General features: G+C 52.8%; 1 protein-coding gene across 1 annotated transcript in view; it reads left to right on the top strand.

Annotated features, from left to right (window-relative positions):
• Window positions 1–18,982, top strand: part of PRKCA (protein kinase C alpha) — a 74,353-nt gene that overhangs the window by 39,739 nt on the left and 15,632 nt on the right. The window contains exon 11 of the mRNA XM_013005838.2: window positions 16,911–16,991. Coding sequence (XP_012861292.2) covers window positions 16,911–16,991 — 81 coding nt within the window. The remainder of the gene's footprint in view (window positions 1–16,910; window positions 16,992–18,982) is intronic.

Here is an 18,982-nt window from a genome sequence, read left to right as displayed (position 1 = left end):
CCAGACCGTGCAAGCCCATAAGTCTGACATTAGCCCATATGTCTGACACCAATCTACAAAGTCCTCCTCCATCTCACAAAATACACACAATGACGCCGACTGCAGGAGGAAAGCCGAATCAGTGAGCGTGTAAGCATCTCAGCGTGTAAGCATCTCAGCGCTGTTAGGGATCTCCACGCAGCTGTCCCAGCACCCAGGGCTGCATCGGGGTAAGTCCATGTGGCTTCTCAGGGAAGTCCAGCAGGAAGCGAGCCTTGCCAGCTGAAGCAGGGAATTGGCTAAGGCAGCTGCACCCTGGTCCGACCATCAGAGAGCAAGAGACCCGAGAACTAGAAAGGCGAGGCTCACTGAGCCATTTATCCCTCTGCCCTTCAATTAATCCCACATGTGTTTATCGGCCAGGTTGGCACAGTAAACATTAACGATCTCTGGTGTCTTGCTGACATTGGTCACGGTGAAGTCCGTGTAGGAGACTCCTCCTGGGCTGAGAAGAGGGTGAGAGCTGCTTGTGGGATATCCTGTGTGGGAAAAGCTGGGCTGGAAGGTGATTCCAATGCTGGCTTTTTGGTCCAATCAAGAGTGGCCAGAGCTACTCTTATAGGACAGGACTGGCGTCACGACCAGCCAAGCGTCTCCAAAACTGCCTGTCTCTAACCTGCACCACGCCGTCTTTGTTCCCTGACATCTTGGATCATTGTCTGTCTTCTGTGTACAGCTTCTTACTTGCGAGGAGAGGCCGGGCTGTTGCCCTGGGTCATGGTCTCATAGACACCCTGCCACCCCACAGGCCTGTGGATGCAGGGCTCTGTGCTGCCTGAGTCCCAGCGTGGTGGAAGGGTGGGGTTCACGGTGGTGGTGGGTCTCCGGTGCCATCGACAGCATCTCAACTCATGATGACCACATGCACATAGTACGCAATGCTTCCCAGCCTCACGGCCACTGCTCTGTGGGAGCCCACTGCCGCCACTGCTGTGCCAGGCCATCTTGTCAGGCTGTGTGAGTCCGGGTAGACTAGAGAAACCAATTCATAGACACTCAGGTGTGTATAAGAGAGAGTTTTATATAAAGGGTAATTGTACATTAAGAAAGCATCCCAACCCAGTCCAGTCCAAGCCTATAAGTCCAATATTAGCCCATATGTCCAATACCAATATATAAAGTCCTTTCCAGACTCACAAGCACATCCAATGACCCTGAGTGCAGGGCAATCACAGGCCAGTGGGTAGAAAGTCTTTGGATCCAGTGGGGTTGTAAGCATCTAAGGGCTGGCAGGGGTCTCTGCGTGGCTTCTCCAGCACACAGGGCTGCATCATTGTAGGTCCATGTGGCTTCTCCTCAGGGATGTCTTGCAGGAAGTCAGCCTTGTCAGTAGAGCGTCTCCAATGGAGTGAGTCAGGAGAGAGGGTTAGTGTCTCCCACCTCCAAAGAGGAAATGCCAGACTTTTTCCAGAATCCTCAGCGGAAGGCCATGCTCACAGAGGCCTCATTGGCCGTGACCCGATGGACAGACTAGACTCCACCCCTTTGCTCTTAATCCTCTCAAGTCCCAAATTGACACCAGATGGTGTAACCACCACAGGGGCCTTCCCCTCTCTCCCCGTCCCTCCACCTTACCAAGCACGAGGGCCTTCGGCAGGGACTGGCCCCTGCTGACCACACGTCCAGAATATGGGAGATTGATCTCGCCTGCCCCCAACACAGCATCCTTGCCGTTCTCCAACACCGATCTGCTTGGCTGCCCAGTGTGTGGATTACTTTTTCCCAGCGTTGCAGGTTGAAGGCTTCAGTAGCTCTTGGGTCTTCCTCACACCTAGCTGTTGGTGGCAGATATGGCAGTTGGGTGGAGCACGCTCCGTGCACCCACCCGGCTAGGAGCCCGGGCCTAGACGCTCAGCCCCTGCACGTCGGTCCTGCCTCTGTGGTTCAGAGGCTGTGGGGACTCTGACAAGCGACTTAACTTCGCTGATCCCCATGTCCAGGGCGACGCATTGAGGATGGGAGCAGCCCCCCTGTGGACGTCCTTGGAGGGCTCAGTGCCTGCGACCACACCGTGCACCTAGTGGGCCCTCAGTTGTCACTAGGTGGCCAGCTGCTCACCTAGAGGTGGCTCTGGTTCACCCAGGGGCTCCAAGGGAGAAAGAGCTGGCTGTCTCCTTCCAGAAACTCAGGCACCGAAGGCCTGACGGAGCCCAGCGTGGCTCTCACTCGTCGGAGGTTGCCACAGGTCAACACCGGTTCTGTTCTGCGGGGTTTGCTTTTTGCGGGTTTGTGTTTGATCAGCTCTAGAACAGAAATGAACTTGCATTCATTCCTTTGTGAAGGACCTCTGGTTGGTTTGAGACAGCCCTAGACGGCGCAGAGACAGTCTCATCTTCCTCCCGAGGCACGGCTGGGAGCTTCGAACTGGCGGTTAGCAGCCCCACCGTGTCTGCTACACCAGCAGGGCGCCCGCCAGGCTTCACGTTAGGCACGTAGATTCAGATTCACGTGGCCAAACGTGACACCTCCTCTCAACATGTAGCATGTTGGGGCGGTCTCCTCCCCCCACCCCTGCAATCCCCATCCCAAGGACCCACATGTCGGTCCCGGCAGGCAGGCCTAAAGAGGAAGCTTAAAAGAGGCCTATTTTTCAAACGCGAGGAACAGGGAGACGGCACGGTAAGACCCAGCTCATCCAAACACGGCATTTATTCTGAAGCCAGTGACCGGCTGACAGGCACTGAGCGGCTGTGATTATAAGCCGAGCTGGCCCTGTTTAACACCCGCCAGGCACGGCGAGAGCTCGGGCACAGGGCATGGCCGCATTGTTAGGGACAAAGGGCGCTCTGAAGTTCATCTGCATGAGGCCAGAACAGGGAAACGCTACTCGATCCTAAGCCCAGCTCGTGATCATGGGTGCCTTTGAGCCCGCTGCAGTGGTCACTGTGCCGGTGCACCTCACTGAGGGCCCCCACCCCCACCTTTCACTAGCTCACTGCACATGAGGATGTCCATCTCCACCAACTAGTCCTTCTTGCTGACTCGTCCCAGGGGCATGGACCAAAGTCCGAGGCAGGATCCTGCTACCCATGCCGTTTTCCTTGGCCAACTGTCGGGGGCCAAGGGCCGGCCTTTCTTCCTAGTCTGTCTGTCGGTGCGCCGGAAGGCTCCGGTGAAATCTGTTTCAGGCATGGCTGACGCTGCTGGTGTTTGAAATGCCAGGGGCCTAGCTTCCAGCATGGTAGGCACGTGCCAGCCACCCCTCTGGGACAACCTGGGAGAAGGGTGTTGGCAAGTACAGAGGGCACAGTGCTCTCAGGCTCATACCCCCAGGTGTCTGTTCTCCGGGTAGTACAGGAGCTGACCGGGAGCAGGCCTCGCTGGCAGGGTAAGACATGCCGGGATGGAGCTTCTCTCCCATGGAGCCACTAGGCCATGAGAGCATTCTGCTCTCTGACTGTGCCCGGCATGGCCCCTGCCCTCCAAGGCTCACCCTCGCCCGGGGGCGGCACCCCACCCCCACCCACAAAGTAGCCGAAACCACAGGTCCCAAGGCCCCTGAGATGAGAAAAATGAAACCCGGCTGCTCGGGAAACTGAGTGCGCCACCGTCCTTCTCGTTTTCTTGTGTGGTTCCCTCGGACTCATTCAGGCACTTGGCACCTGAACCCCTGGAGCGAATGCGGCGTCCAAGAGAGCAGGTTTCTGAACTGTTCAAAGGTCAAACAATCCTTTCCTCTTGTAAATATTCCTGTCAGGCAGGGGCAAAATAATTATCTCAGGTGGCATTTCCTTTAATAAGCAAAGCAGAGGCTTAAATATTTATGGCTATTTGTTCAAAGGCCTTGAAATCGATTGTCACTGTGGTAGCTCCTGGCCGCAGGAAGAGGAGCCGAGGCGGAAAATGCCACCAACAAATGGCGTGGTGCTGAGGGGGGCGGCCAGGGAAGAAGGGCCCTTGTCCTCCCCCAGTGGCCCCTGGAGCCAACACGCAGGGGGCTCTGACCTTTGACATAAAAAATATATATGTTTTTTAACATTTCAGGGACATGTGAGAGTCTTTGAGAAGGTGGTCAGGAGCTTTGTGGTGGGTTGAGTTTTGACACCCTCTACCCCTCTAATGTGTTGTAAATCCTAACCTCTACCTGTGTGTCGGGGGCTGGGAGGGGCCTGGTAGCACCATGAGTTAAGCCTGGGGCTCCTAACCGGAAGGTGGGTGGCGTGAACCCCCGTCCGGAGAAAGAGGAGGCTTTCTGCTCCCAGAAAGCCTTTCAGACTCTGAAACGCCAGGGAGCGGTGCCGCCCTGTCCGCTAGGGTCCCTGCGGGCCAGAATGGACTGGACAGCTGTGAGTCGGATTGGGGTCGACACAGGGATGCAATCTCACCTGGAATCAGACTTTCTTTGATATGTTAATGAGGCCACATCAGTGTAGGGCAGTCTGAAGCTGGTCTTATTTGAGATGTAAAAGGAGCGAGACCTCTACCCAGGGAAGACACATGCCCCATGGCCGCCAAGGAACTGAAGGCAAAAAAGCTTAGAGAGACAAGTGTATCTCCCAAGATGGATGGAGAGGGCCTTCCCTCTGAATTCCACCCAGTGGTCGCCCATTGGGCTGCTAACTAGCTCGAAGGTCAGCAGTTCAAAACCACCAACCTCTCTGAAGGAGAAAGATTAGGCTTTCTACTCCCGTAAAGAGTTAAACTCTCAGGAACCCACAGGGGCAGCTCTACCCTGTCCTGTAATAGAAGGTCACTTGCACTGAGTCGGAATCAACTTGATGGCAGTGAGTTATTGGTTGTCTTTGTCTTTGTTTTTTAAAATTTTATTGACACTTCGTCCCCATATCCTACAATCTGAGTTCAGGCATCTCTAAAAGAGCTGTACCATCATCACCACAATAGCGTTCCTTTCTTGTCCTCACTGTTACTGGTGTAATTATATTTTTTAACTTTAGCCAAAAAATACACAACGAAACATGCTCCACTCGACAACTTCTACGGGTATAATCCAGTGCCATCAGTTATACTCTGTGTTGTACAGCCATGACTGAGAACCCTTTCCAAATCACCCCACCACCATTGGCATCCACGCAGTGCCCCCTAGGCAACAAGTTCTCCTCCTTCACCTGTGGTGCCCATTGGCCAACTTCGGCTTCTTCCTTTCTTTCTAGTAGATTTCTAGAAGTAAAATTCACACATCCTAACTTCCATAGTTAAGTTGCTTTTAAACAGAGTTGCGTCCACATCATCACAGTCAGTTCTAGTGCTCCCTGCCCCTCCCATAGTCATTGCACCCCAATTCCCCTCACCCTCCCCACCCCAATAAGCCACTGCTTCGGTTATTGTCTCTACACATCTACTCCTTCTGTGCTTCATAAATTAGGAAACCCATAAGAAACAATAAAGCACGGAAGAAGAGAATAAGACGCAAGAAAAAGCCACCAACAATATTTGAAAAGCCAGAGGAGATCTTTCTGTCATGTAGCAAGGGTGAAATATTTAAGCCTAGCGCAAATTCAGGTTGGGTCAAGAGGGAGGTCAACTGGCCAAAGGTCATCTTATCCCGTGGTTCGATCCACCTGTAATCAAGTTTACAATAATCTCTGAGAGTAAAGCGGTTTGAGTCCCTCGCCTGTGGCCTAGTCTGACTAGAGGCTCTGCAGATGGATTTGGGGCGCCCACGGCCCTCCATAGCCTTCCACAATTAGGTGTTCACACTTTTAGTGCTGATTCTTTTCCCTTCCTCATATCTGGATTTTGTTATTGTCAGCTTTGGACCACGCAGGCTGGTGTGCTTCTTCCATGTGACTCCTCGCTTGGATGGCTGCTTGTTTGAAAACAAGCTTTGAATCCACTTGAGAGCCGGGCACCATCTGCTTTCTTCACCACACTTGGCTGTAGCACCCTGATCTTCAGTGATCTCGCCATGACGGTGAGGCTAGAGCAGGGTCTCGCTGGCAGTGGGTTTTGAGAGCCTCTGAAACTGAGAGGAAATAAGCTCCTGTCCCCCATATAAGCTCCTGTCCCCCCGTGCCACCCCCTTGTGTGAATTCTATGACGGCAGCTCCCGCCCGGGATACGAAGTCAGGATCCAGTGCCCTCTCAGTTAGTGATGTTGAGTGTTGGGTTCTAATCACAACTCAAGTCTCTCCTGGTGACCAAGATGCTGACTCCTGCATGGGAGGGAGGGAGACAGTGCCCTGGCTGATGGCGCTATCTGATCAGCGTTGCACTGCCGGCCGCAGGGTCAGCAGTTCAACCCCACCAGCCACCCTGTGGATAGGGTCACTGTGAGTCAGAATCCACTCAGTGGCAGTCGGTCTGGCTGGTCTTATGTGTGTGTGCGCCCCCTGCAGAGGGAGAGCAAAGGTAATTAAGATGCCCCCAGCTCAGTCCAGCCTCCCCTGCTGTGGGTTTCCAAAACTGTAACTGTCTCTGAGAACAGAAAGCCTCCTCTTTCCCCTGCAGAGCAGCTGGTAGTTTTGAACTACTGATCCTGTTTTCAGCAGTCCAGCACGTAATCCACTGTACCACTAGGGATCCATCTGTTTCAGGGATCCACTCTGGCCCACATGGGGTCGCTGTGAATCAGAGCCAGTCTTAGCTTGGCGGAAGAGCTCTGGCACCATTGCGCGAGTCCATTTGTGATGCACGGCAATTCCTTAGGGAGAGCCCAGTGGAACCGCGCCATCAGACTGCCAAGGTCTTAAGTGGTTCTCAACTTTCCTAATGCCACCACCCTTGAATGCAGTTCCTTCTATTCCTCCCCCAATCATACAATTATTTTTGTTGCTCCTTCATCATTGTAATTTTGCAATGAATCGGGCAACCCCTGTGAAAGGGTCGTTTGACCCCCAAAGGGGTCGCAACCCACAGGCTGAGAACCGCTGTCTTAAGGAATCCCACTGGCTCAGGGCTGACACTTTGAGCTACTAACCACAAAATCAGCAGTTCAAACCCACCGGCTGCTCTGCAGAAGCATGATGAGTCTCTCTGCGCCCTTAAAGATTTGCTGTCTCGCTAAACTCTTAGGAGCAGTTTTACCCTGCCCTGTGGGGTCTCTCTGAGTCAGGCTAGTAGTGAGTTTGGCTTGGGGGTCATCAGCACGGGAGCTGATGCCACGTCTTTCTTTGGAAGAACAGCTGGTGGGTTAGCAGCACCCTCCTATCAGTTAGCAGTCTGCCGAGCACTTCACCGCTGCACCACCAGGTGGGAACTCTGGAGCCACATATGTGCAACAGGATTCCCAATGGAAAGCCACAGGATGGGAAGCCACAGGATGCAGAGGGGAGGGTGGAGGGCTGTGGACCGATGGACTGGGTCCGGGAAGCTGAGTGTCTTAGAGTCAAGGAAGCTCAGTCCCTAGCACCAGCACCAGATTGGGTGCCCCTAAAGCCGTCCCTGGCTCTGGGTGGGGGTGGGGGTGCATGGGGAGGAGGGAAGGTGTAAAGAAGAAAATGAGCCGGGCAGCATGCATTGGCAGCAGTCAGGCAGTAAATTAGCTCTTGCCAGACTGAAAAGAAGGGGGAGACGGTGCGGAGTGGGGAGGGGGTGCTCATCAAACCTAGGACAAGCCCTCAGAGATGGGCTCCAGCCCCCCAGCCCGAGTGGGCAGCAGGACAGACAGGCCGCTTTATTAGAGAATGAAAGCAATAAGCCCAGAGTCGGCTTTTTGGTTTTTTTTTCCAATCAAAGGCCAATTTCCCTCCGTGGCGGGTCACGGTCCAGCAGGCCCGGATTGAGAGAGAAGATCAAGCAGACACAGTCACTGGAGAGATATGTAAAAAGCTAAGGCCTGGCTGCCCTTTGGGTGGTCTGCCTCCCATGGTGCAGCTCTGCGAGCTTTTCAAAATCAAAATCAAAATCAAACTCGGGGCATCGAGTCAATGCCAACTCGCAGCCAGCCACCCTGTAGCACGGGCAGAACCGCCCCTGTGGGTTTCTGAGACTGGAACTCCGGGAGCAGAAAGCCTCGTCCTTCTGCAGAGCGGCTGGTGGTTTTGAGCCGCTGACCTTGTGGCTGGCGGCCCAACCGTGTCCTATTATGCCACTAAGGGTCACAGAGTGGATCGCATCCTGGCGTGGCTTCTATTTTCTGCCTGTGTGTCTTTAATTCTCCCAGCTGGAGCGTCTAGCCATTTGCCCCAGTCCAGCACCCCAGGTGATGGATCAAGTCTCCCTTTTACGCCCCCCGAGGCCCCAGGAGCAGCGTGGTCCTGCCCCAGACAAGGGAGTAGAGGAGACCTCCGCTGCACTCAACATCCCAGGACTCAGGACCCCAACTAGACCCCAAACCCGCTACCACTGAATAGATTCCAACTCACGGCCACGCTGTAGGACAGAGCAGACCTGCCCCACGGGGTGTCCAAGGCTGCCACATCGGCTGACCTCTCAGCTGCCAATCAAAAGGCTGGCCACTCAACCCACCCGCCCAGTGTTGCCTACAAAGAAACGCCTGGCAACCTGCTTCCAAAAGGTCACCTCCCTGAGAACCCTGGGTCTTGTGAGTTCAACCAGCCAACAGCGGGAAAGGCCTGGCGCCCAGGGGATACCTATGATGCCAGTGTGGCCTTAGTCACAGTTGCCCTGGTGATGCCAGCAACTGTGCCCTCGCAGAGCTGTCCTCAAGCTGCTCCGGCCCGACCTGCCAGCGGTCTGGGAGCTGCAAAAGGCCCACCCTCTCTGGGCGACCTTTGAGTGAGTTGGCCTGGCCCCGGGGTGGCAGGGTGGGTGGCTTTGGAACCACTGTGGGTGAGAAGGGGGAAGCTGCCCCCTCGCCCCTTTCCTGCCTTGGGCCCGTGCCCATGCTAAAAGAAAGCGCATTCATCCCTCACTTTCCCGAGACAGGCAGCCATTTGTAACATCCTGACAGTCCCCAGCAGTTGGCTCATAGAAGCATAATAATAATGATCATAATGACAAGCAGCAGTAAAACGGAATGACAGTGGCCCTGTCGGGGGTCTGCTTCTGAAGCTTCCCAGTGCTGCAGGGAAGCCGGCCAACTTCCCACCAAGCCACTTCCTCTTCTGTCTCTCCATTTACCAGCAGCCAGACCGCCTGCCTTCCTCTGCTCTGGGGCTTAGGGTGGCAGGCAGCCCCAGGGGTGGGGGTGTCTCACCCTCCATCCCTCAGTGGGAGCCTGCTCCTCAGCCTGAAGCTGGCCCCCTGTGCCAGCGAGCACCCCCCAAGGAGGAGCCCAGCTCCGTCTGTCCAAGAGACATCAAATCATAATCAAAAAGACATTTGCAGCCACATTTTTAAAGGCTTGGGGGATTTTTTGTTTGTCTGTTTGTCTTGTTTTTAAAGAAAAGAACAAATGCAGTGAATTGAGAAGTTATCTTTTTTGTGGTACAAACAGGCAAGGTATGTGAAGGGTGGGGCTTCACGTCCACCCAGAGCTGCTTCATAAGAAAGACCTGACCATGGACTCCCCAAAAACCTCCCCGAGGAGCCCAGTCCTGCCCTGACACACATGGGGTCCCCGGGAGCTGGAATTGACTTATGCAGCTGGGATTGATGTGTCACCACATTTTCAATCATTAATGAAATAGGTGTTTTTTTCCTGTCCCCTCCGTCTGCAAGATCCCATGTGTATTTGACGTGTAGAGCACCTCTCGGCGTGGCCGAGCCCCATTTCAGAGGTTCAAAGCCACAGCTGGCCAGTGGCTACTGGGTCGGACAGTGCAGGTCTGGTTGGCTGGAAGGGCCAGGGGCACGCTCCATTGGAATCACGCCTGCCTACGTGCTTACCTTTGCGTGGGGCTCCCTGACACCATCGCCTTTTGCAGTAAGCTTTTAGAGTATTGTAGCGACTCATGCATAGCAGCCGAGCACCGAAGGAAAAGCAAGCCTTATTCTGAAAATGAATTTGCCGCAGTGACGTCGCCCCTAACCCGTCGTTTAGATCTATGGGCCTTTGCATTTCATTTAGAGCAGTGTTCCCCAAAGTGGGCGCAAGCAGACACCCACACTTTATCCTGGATTTCAGGCGATGGTACAAACATTTTCAATTGCCAGGGACCGGCGCAGACTAATTTTTTAATTAAAACCGGCAGCGGCAGGCAGGCTAATGTGTTTGGGAACCTTGATCTAGCAGGTGAGTCCGGGTGAGACTGTGAACTCACTCGGGAGGAACTTCTCCAGCTGGGTCTGACAGCACACCCTGTTACCACAGTTGAAGACCCACGTTTGAGGAGGATCTGTGACTACTGTGGAGTAGGTGAGCCACTGGACAGACAAGCCCATTGATGGGCAAAGCCAGCCCCTGGCAAGTGGCACTCTGCACCTTCCATGGTTCCAGAGCCCAGTTCTGCTCTGACACCTGGGTCACTGTGAGTTGGAACCAACTTGTTGGCACTTCATGCTGACATACTCAAGCAAACCAGGAAGAGAGAGAGACCCCAGCCCCCGCCCTGGCCAGGTAGCCGTGACTTGTACGCTTTGTGAATCCCTCTGAGCAGAGACTTGGGGTTCCCCCTCGCACGTGTGAAGGCTATGGTCTGTGCCCTCCTTCAGACCCCACCGGCGGGCACGGAGTGTAGATGGTATACAGCAGGCGCCCCACAAATCTGCTTTCACTCCCCCCCGGGACGTTGCCTTGCAGAGACGCTTTATGGAAACACTGGGTGTTGGTGATTTGCTTCCGGGACTTCCGGCAGGTGCCTTAGTCAGAGTGGCCATCACGAGCTGCCAAGTCGGCCCCCCGGATCTCAGTGGTTATCGCAGCAAACACGTCCTGTTGTCACGTTAAGTCAACTACAGGTCAGGCAGCGCGGCTCCACTGTGCAGCTGTGCCATCCAGAAACCACAGCCTCCAAAAGGCAAACGGGCTTTTAACCACCCCGACCCGGAAGCGATACTGTAGAACTGGTCGGTGGGCCCCGTGCCAAGGGCAAAGGAGACTGGGAAATGTCGGATAAGCACACGGGCTGTTGGTGCAGGGTAACCATCAGACGGTGGGATATGTCCTTGGATCCTAATTTATTCTCTAACGGGGCCATCGGAGAGCCTCTTTCATCAAATTCTCCCCCTCTTCCCCAAGACTCCTTTTTAAATCGCATTTCTAGGACAGGTCTGCCCCACCATTAGCATTGGTTTTGTACCGTTGGAGCTGAAGTGGAATTACCAGCTCCACTGCCAGGAGAGAACAATGGCTTTCAGGATTTCCCCGCAAACTTTAGATGGAGTCTTTTCTTTGCCTGGGCACAGGTTAAGCATGTGCTAAATGGAGGATGGATAAAGCGACGTTTAGACATCATCTCTAAGCTCAAGATTTATCTGTGTTGCTTTGAGATGAGATTCTAGTCCACCGGACACATCTTTAAAGAAATGTGAAACGGCGTTGTATCGGGTGTTCATGGAGGGCCTGCGCAGCAGCTGAACTTGCTATTTAACACTTCTGCATAAATGGATCACACTCTTCACGCCGTGGGCACATTCCCAGTAGTTCCTATCTGGATACGGAGGTTCCTCGGATCTAGTTTCCCTGACGCTTCCCACCCCCACCCCACCTTCCTTTTCGTCTTTGTTTTAAAGTCCTGTTGACCACTTGGGCACATCTAGGTGGGTCTGAAGTGGCGCAGGACTTAGCAGGCGATCTCCATGATTCATGAAGGCAGTTTGTTACTCAGCCACAAGTGTGCTCAGCTGTTCGTTTCTGGTCAAGTTTTGAAGACGGTCTTAGGGCTGTAGGCTTAGGGAGACCTCCAGTCTCAATCAGTCTGGATAGTCTGATGAACCACCTCTTGAGGTTTTGACTCGGGGACGCCAACGGGGCCACAGTTCAATTGAGACAACTCACTACCATCGCCAGGGAATAACTGCCCTCATGGGCTTCTGAGACTGTAACTCTTTTTAGGAAGAGAAAGTCTTGTCTTTCTCTCTCAGAGCAGCTGGTGGTTTCGAACTGCTGACCTTGTGGTTAACAGCCCAACTCACCACCCACTACACCACCAGAGAGGCACTCCGAAATGGACGGTACAAACCGGATCTTCTTAACTTCCTTGTGTTTGCTATTGTGCTTGAGCTGGATTCCTTAGAGAGGCATTTTGATAGGTGACCACCACCCCATGGGTTTCTTCTTTAACATTATTCCTACCCAACAGCATCTTGAGAACAATATGTCGCATCTTTTTATCTTCTGCAAGTGTTTGCCTGGGAGACAACCCGTTTCCCATCAGACATCACAGAGGATGTTTGTCTTTGATCTTCCAATTTGGGTGCAGCTCTGCAAAGCCCCTTCTTGGATATGAGATTGTCATGGTGTTTGTGGAACTTGACCACTTGGTCCTAGATCCGCAGTTCTCAACCCATGGGTCTCCACCCTTTTGGGGGTGTCAAACAACTCTTTCATGGGGGTCGCCTGAGACCATCGGAAAACACAGATTTCCACTCCTCTATCCGTCTCCAGGCGGGTCCACCCACATGCAGATATGCCCACATACGAGTACCCGGTATGAAGACTTTACCTATGCTATACCAGGTTTCAAGACAAAATTTAATTTGTCATTAGAAATAAATATTTCACAATATATAATGACATATTGTTTTGTGACGAATCACTATGCTTTAAGTATGTGCAATTTGTAACAATGAAAATACATCCTGCATATCAGATATTTACATGACGATTCATAACAGTAGCAAAGTGACAGTGATGAAGTAGCAATGAAAACAATTTTATGATTGGGGGTCACCACCACATAAGGAACTGTATTGAAGGGTCGAGGCATGAGGAAGGCTGAGAACCACTGGTTTAGCCTCTCATTTTGACAGCCCCAAGCGAAAACATGAGCTCTTGTGACACTTTATGGGGGAAAGTTAGGCTCATCCATCTTGTGAGACACGCTTGTTTTCAGAATAATGTTTGGTTTGGTTCTCAGTGAGAGTTTACACAGCAAATGAGGTTTGTGATGGATGGTTTCAACACAAATGACCCAGAGCCGTTCGGTGACGTTTCTCCACAGTGCATCAACGTTCACTTTAATTGTGTTCTGGTTGTCTGCTTCCTCTATGCCAGTTTCCTGCCTGTTCCTCCTCTTCTCTTGCCTTCGAGGTCACCGTGGCCTTTCAAGCTCCCAGAGATGGGTTTATAACGGGACACCTTACTCACAGGGGAGAGCTCTGATTTTGCAGACCCGTCTTTTTCTTTTGTTCAAAGGCGAACTCAGGGGAGGGGTCCAGTTCAAAATATAAAGAGTGTCCCAGGCGTCCTCTGCTCTCTGGTCCAGGAAGTCAGGGGCCATCGATTGGGGCACTGATCAGAAGGATCATCACCCATAGCTGACCACCACCTAGTTCTTCTGGTCTCAGAGTAGATGAGGTGAGCCTCATGAAGGCTGTTGCCCTTGTCCACACATTTCTTCCCTGGGATTTTGGTTCGATTCAAGTCAGATTTCCCACAACAGTTAAGGAAAGGAACTTACCATTCTGTGGAAGCCATAGTCGTCTTGAATGTATACACATAGCCCGCTAGAGTTTTCGGATCAAGTCCAGTTATGCATGATGCCCCCGACCTTCCTGGATGACCAGAGCTGCCCGTGGGCAGAATGAATGCTCCCATTCTAAAGAACGAGCATATTTCATTCAGGTTGGCACCGCTTCCGCCGTTTTAGGTGCAGGAAATAGAGAGTGCCCCTAGAGAAAGGATTTGCGCACTCCTTCACCCACTCGTGCACGTGTCCTTTCCTCCACGTCGTCACTGCTCACTAAACCAGTCGGTGGGCACGACGGCATTTTCTTCAATACGAGTTCCCACACCCGGTGCCATTGAGTTGATTCCAAAGCACAGCGACCCTGTAAAATTAAAACTGTCCAGTAGGTTTCCAAACCGGTGGGTTTTTATGGCGCCAACCATTACATCTTTCTCCTGCAGAGCAGCTGTGGGGTCAAACCACCCCCTGTATCTTAGCCGTGGAGCACTTAACCACGGCTCCACCAGAGCTTCTCTATGGTGTAATGCTAAACGTGGAGTAAGGAGTAGAACAGGAAAGGCTCACTTTAAACTCTTTTCCTAATCCTGATTACCTTTCGGTGTTCCGTGTTTTTGTTTGTTTGTTGTAACTAGGCAAATTCTTGTAGGTGGGAAGGTATTTCAGTTATTCTCTGTTGACACGATATAGCAGCTCTGTTCTCTGTTCCACCTTAGAAACAAAGCAAAGCAGAAAACCCTGAAACGTTGCCCACTTATTGCAGTTGGTCACTGGTCAGCTGACTCCCAGGTAGGTGAGAGAGCCCAACCAAGGTCAGCAGAGCCTCCTGGCTGACCACCTGACCGAGGCAAAGACTCAACAGTTACCCTCAAATGAAGAGCTCCTTCTGATTAAGTTGAAGCCAGGAGTTTAGTGCTCTAACTGTGTGGAAGACTGGTGAGAGGTGCCAGACCCAGAATCCCGTCTCAGCAGATTCCCTTCCATAACCACGTGTCAGCCAGGGTACTCTCACCACACGTTAGACAACTCCAGCCCAACCTCTACACAACTCAGTCACTTCTGACTCCGCCGGCCCTCTAGGGCAGGGGAGAACTGCCCCCTAGGCTTTCCAAGGTTGTCCATCTTTCCAGAAGTAGGCTGCCTTGTCTTTCTCCACAGAGCAGCCTGTGAGTTTGAACTGGCTACCTTTGTGTTAACAGCTCAACACTCAACCCACTGGGCCAGCAGGGCTCCTGCACGCACTATGCCCGTTCCAAGGGGCAGGTTCCAAAGTGGGACACAGGCAGGCAGGTTTCTTACCTTTCCTTGCCTCTGTTTCTTCTTCTGGGAAATAATTGTAGTGTCTGCATGTATATATGTGACTGTGAGGGGACTTCAAAAATGGAAACTTTCCATTATCTTTGCATGACTTTTCACAAATGGTTTGAAGCCTCTTCGAGTGTGTGTGTGTGTGTGTGTGTGTGTGTGTGTGTACATGCATGTGCACATATGTGTATATGTATATATATATATGCACATGTGCACATATGTGCATAAGCATACACACCCTTAACTAGTGCTGGAGACCCTGATTAAGCTGGGAGAGGGTAGTGGCCTCAAGCGGTGCAGGCCTTTTGGGGGACGACTGGGTTATTAAACGGGGCTCTGTAGGCCCTATCACTGCCTGCCTGGGAACCTGGGTGCCTCGTCCCAAAGTCCTAGCATCAATCACCTCTTGGCACTAAACTGGGGACCAGCTCTGGGTTTTCTTTTTAATGCATTTCTTCGTATGAGTCTCTAAGTGTTTCTGTTTGCTTAAGGACAGGACATGAAGGAAAGAACAAATGCCTGCTTGCAAAGACAGGCAAACCTCCCTGTAAGTCCCTGCGGTTCCCATTTTCTCCTCAAGGGAGTGTATGCCGAGCTGCCCGATCCAAACGTGCTCCCTCGTGGCCGCCCACAGCCGGCCAAGTGGCAGGGGCTTGCACCTGTGGGTTCTTCGTGGAGAAATTGCAGGGATGCGTTCGAGGCCTGGAGATGGGCAGGTGGGCAGGCGGGCAGAGATGGTCCACGTGTCCCAGGAGCTCTCACCACGCCATTCACAGGCCATACCTAGACCAGCAGTTCTCAACCTGGGGGTCACAACCCCTTTGGGGGTCGAACGACCCTTTCACAGGGGTCGCCCAATTCATAACAGTAGCAAAATGACAGTGATGAAGTCCCAACGAACATAATGTTAGGGTTGGGAGTCACCACCACATGAGGAACTGTATGAAAGGGTCGCAGCTTGAGGAAGGTTGAGAACCGCTGCCCTAGAACCTTCCAGAGACAAATGTGGATGTTGGATGGCAGCAGATTGGGCTGAGCTTCTCCTGGTGCCAGGGGGCTTCAAGAGAGTGAGGGGGAGGCCACGATCCTTTCATTCCATTTTCCCACAAACTTTTTGAATATCCTCACCTCAATAGCATCAGGCATGGGCACAGCCTCCTGGGGAGGGGAGGTAAGGAGGCCAGTGTTTAATAAGCCAGGCCACGCTGGCAAATGTCAGTCTTTTAGTATCCAGACTCCATGGGACCTTGCCATCCCCCCACTGCTCCCCCCCACTAAATTCCTCAGAAAGCACCTCAGTAAAAAGAGCACGTTCTAACAAGTCACCACACCATAGACCTACCTGCCCACCTAGCAAAACTGGCAGGAATCCCTTCTGAACACCTCATCTCCAGGCCACAATTTAATGGGCCTGTTATCCTTTTTTCTACAATGGGCAGGTTTGAATCAAGATTCAAACAAGGTCCAAATGTGGCATTTGATTATTGTATTTTCTATTTCTGTCAAAACATTTTTGAAATGTGTTTTTCCCCCTGTCTTTTTACCTTCCTCTTCCTCCTCCTCCCCATCATAATCACCACCACCATCATCATCATCACATGGAGCTACATGTTGCAACATAGTCTGACCATCTTAGTTATCAGCCCCTCTCACTGAAGAGGCCAAGAGACAAAGCCTCGCCATCCTCACAAGGACCTGGGGTGGCCAGACTTTGTCCCCCCTACTTTGGACAGGTCCGTCCCCGGGAAAGGACATCCTACTTGACAGAGTAGAGGGGAGGCAAACAGGAGGAGGACCTTTGATGAGATGGATGGACACCGCGGCTGCAGCAGTGGCTCAGACAGAAGGACAATCGGGAGGACAGAGCAGGGATAGGTGGTGTGTCCTTCTCCTGTACAGTGCCTCTGTGAGAGGGGCCGGGCCGGGCAGCACCTGTGCCATCTCTCCATCACCCCTGCCTTTTCCGAAACCATGAACTCCACCTCCGGGTCCAAGTGTTTGTCCCCACAGAGGAAGGGCCAGCTTCGGAGCAGTGGCTCCTGGGGTGATGTTTCTGGGCCCGTCTCATTGTCGGTGCAGAAATCAAGGACAACTCTCCACACGTGTGTCAGTGCCTCCCGGCTTGGCCTGCCTGTTCCGACTGGGCTATTTGGTTGATCACTAACTGCACCTCCTGTGTTTGTTCTCACACAGATCATCGCCTACCAGCCGTATGGGAAGTCGGTGGACTGGTGGGCGTACGGCGTCCTATTATACGAAATGCTAGCTGGCCAGGTAACGTCTCACGTCGCCTTTACGGTGTGCTATCTCTGTATAATGTGACTCCTTTTGCTCAGTTCGGGCAGTGGTAGCAGGCTCAGACAGTCCGACTGTGGGACATGCGAGTATATGTGAATGCTAAGAGAAGAAGAAAAGTAATAAAGCCAGAGGAGATCGAAAGTGCTGGGGGAGGGTTGGCCAGCGCAGACCTCGTGGCAGATGGCACTGAGCCAAGACTGGAAGGGAGCCAGGGGATGGCCCAGTGGGTGCCTGGGGAAAGGGCATTCCAGGTCGAGGGAAGAGCCAGGACAAAGGCCCTGGGGTGGGAGCATGTGAATCACGGCACGCCTTGAAGAACGCTATCCATGCCACTGAAGGGCGTACATAAAATGGTTGAGTCACTGTCCAACCTGCTGGGCACATTCTCAGCACCACCACAAAAATGAGACACGTTTTAAAAGGTGGAGGTGAGGGCTGGGGAAACACAAGCAAGGGTGACTGGAACAGAGGGAGCTAGTGAGGGGGTTCCGAGAGGAGTGGTCCTCGTCAGGCCACATCAACGAGGAGGACAACCCCTCGGCTTTTACCCCAGGATGGGGAACCTTCTCCCCAAGGCTTTTCGACAACCCCCACTCCTGCATCTTAATTCCGACTCATAGCAATCCCGTTGGACTGCGTACAGCTGCTCCCCGGGCTGTTTCCGCGGCTGTCCGTCTTTAAGGAAGCACGTAGCCTCCTCTTTGTCCTGCAGAACAGCTGGTGTGTTTGAACAGCTGACCTTGCATTTAGCCGTCCACTGCCCCTCAAGCTGCTAACCACAAAGGGGGTGGTTCAAATGCACCAGATGGTCCACAGGAAGAAGACGAGGCTGCCTGCTTCTGCTGCTGGGAGGCGCCTTCAAGTCCGTCCGAGCCCACAGTGACCCTGCACACAACAGAGCGAAACGCTGCCGGGTCCTGCGCCACCCCCACCATTACAACTGGGCTGGAGCCCAGGCCTGCTTCCGTACCAAACGACCTGAGGTGCCAGTCTGCAGGTGGCCACAATTCCTCAATGGTGTGAAGACTTGACTGGCACCTGAAGAGTGGTTTCTTGTTTTTTTCAGGGCTCGGTTAGGGGAGGCCTGGGGTTTATAAACACGGGAAGGCAGGCTCTGTGGAGCCAGGGCCCAGGAAGGCGCAGCTGGGGAGTCACGAGTCCCTGGAGTCATTTCCCCTGCTTTAGAATTGTGACGATGACATTTGACTCTGAACCATCTGCCTGCCCAGGAGCCATGCTGTTCCCGCAGACACAAAGAGCCAAGTTTCCCTCCTCAACCCCACTTGAGCAAGCAACTCGGGCGAACAAGGCCTGCTTTCATGGAGAAGCACATTTGCTTCTGCCAACAAATGGGACGAGTTGGGGGGATACATAGGATGTGATAACAAGGGCATTTACAAGACAGAAAATGAGTTGAGTTTATTGGCAAACAGGATATGAGAGTTTCAGAGCACGGCGCCACCGCCGCTGCTGCTGCAAAGTCCTCCTGCCTCCCTGTCTCCACCTTCCTTTAGGGATTCCTGGTGGTGCTCATGGTTAAGTGCTCAGCTACTAAAGAAAAGGTAGACAGTTCTATTCCAAGCAGAGGTGCCCAGAGAAAGGCCTGGCAGTCTATTTCCAAGAGATCAGCCAGTGAACAGCTGTGGGGTATAGTTCTGCGGAAACTCATGGTGTCTCCATGAGTTGGCATTAACCTTGTGCCAATGGGCGGGTTAGTTAGTGGGTTGGTTATTAGTTGACTGGATGATTGGTTGATTGATGAGTGGAGGTTAAGTGGTTTACTGGTTGGCTGGTCAGTGGGTGGCTGACTGGGCTGGTTAATTGGTTGGTGGTCAATTGGTGGTCGAGTGAGTAGATGGTTGGTTGGTTCATTGGTTGGCCTTCTTTATGTGTCTTGTGCACACCAACCAATACCCAGAGTGGACTTGAAGAAAGTGTCCTTACCTTACTCTGCCCCCACCCCACCC

The sequence above is a fragment of the Echinops telfairi genome, unplaced genomic scaffold (genome assembly GCF_000313985.2).
Source record: "Echinops telfairi isolate 266 unplaced genomic scaffold, ASM31398v2 ScPeMD7_7458;HRSCAF=8496, whole genome shotgun sequence".
Lineage (NCBI taxonomy): Eukaryota > Metazoa > Chordata > Mammalia > Afrosoricida > Tenrecidae > Echinops > Echinops telfairi.
The sequence above is the reverse complement of the archived record's forward strand: the minus strand, read 5'-3'. Positions and strand labels throughout refer to the sequence as shown.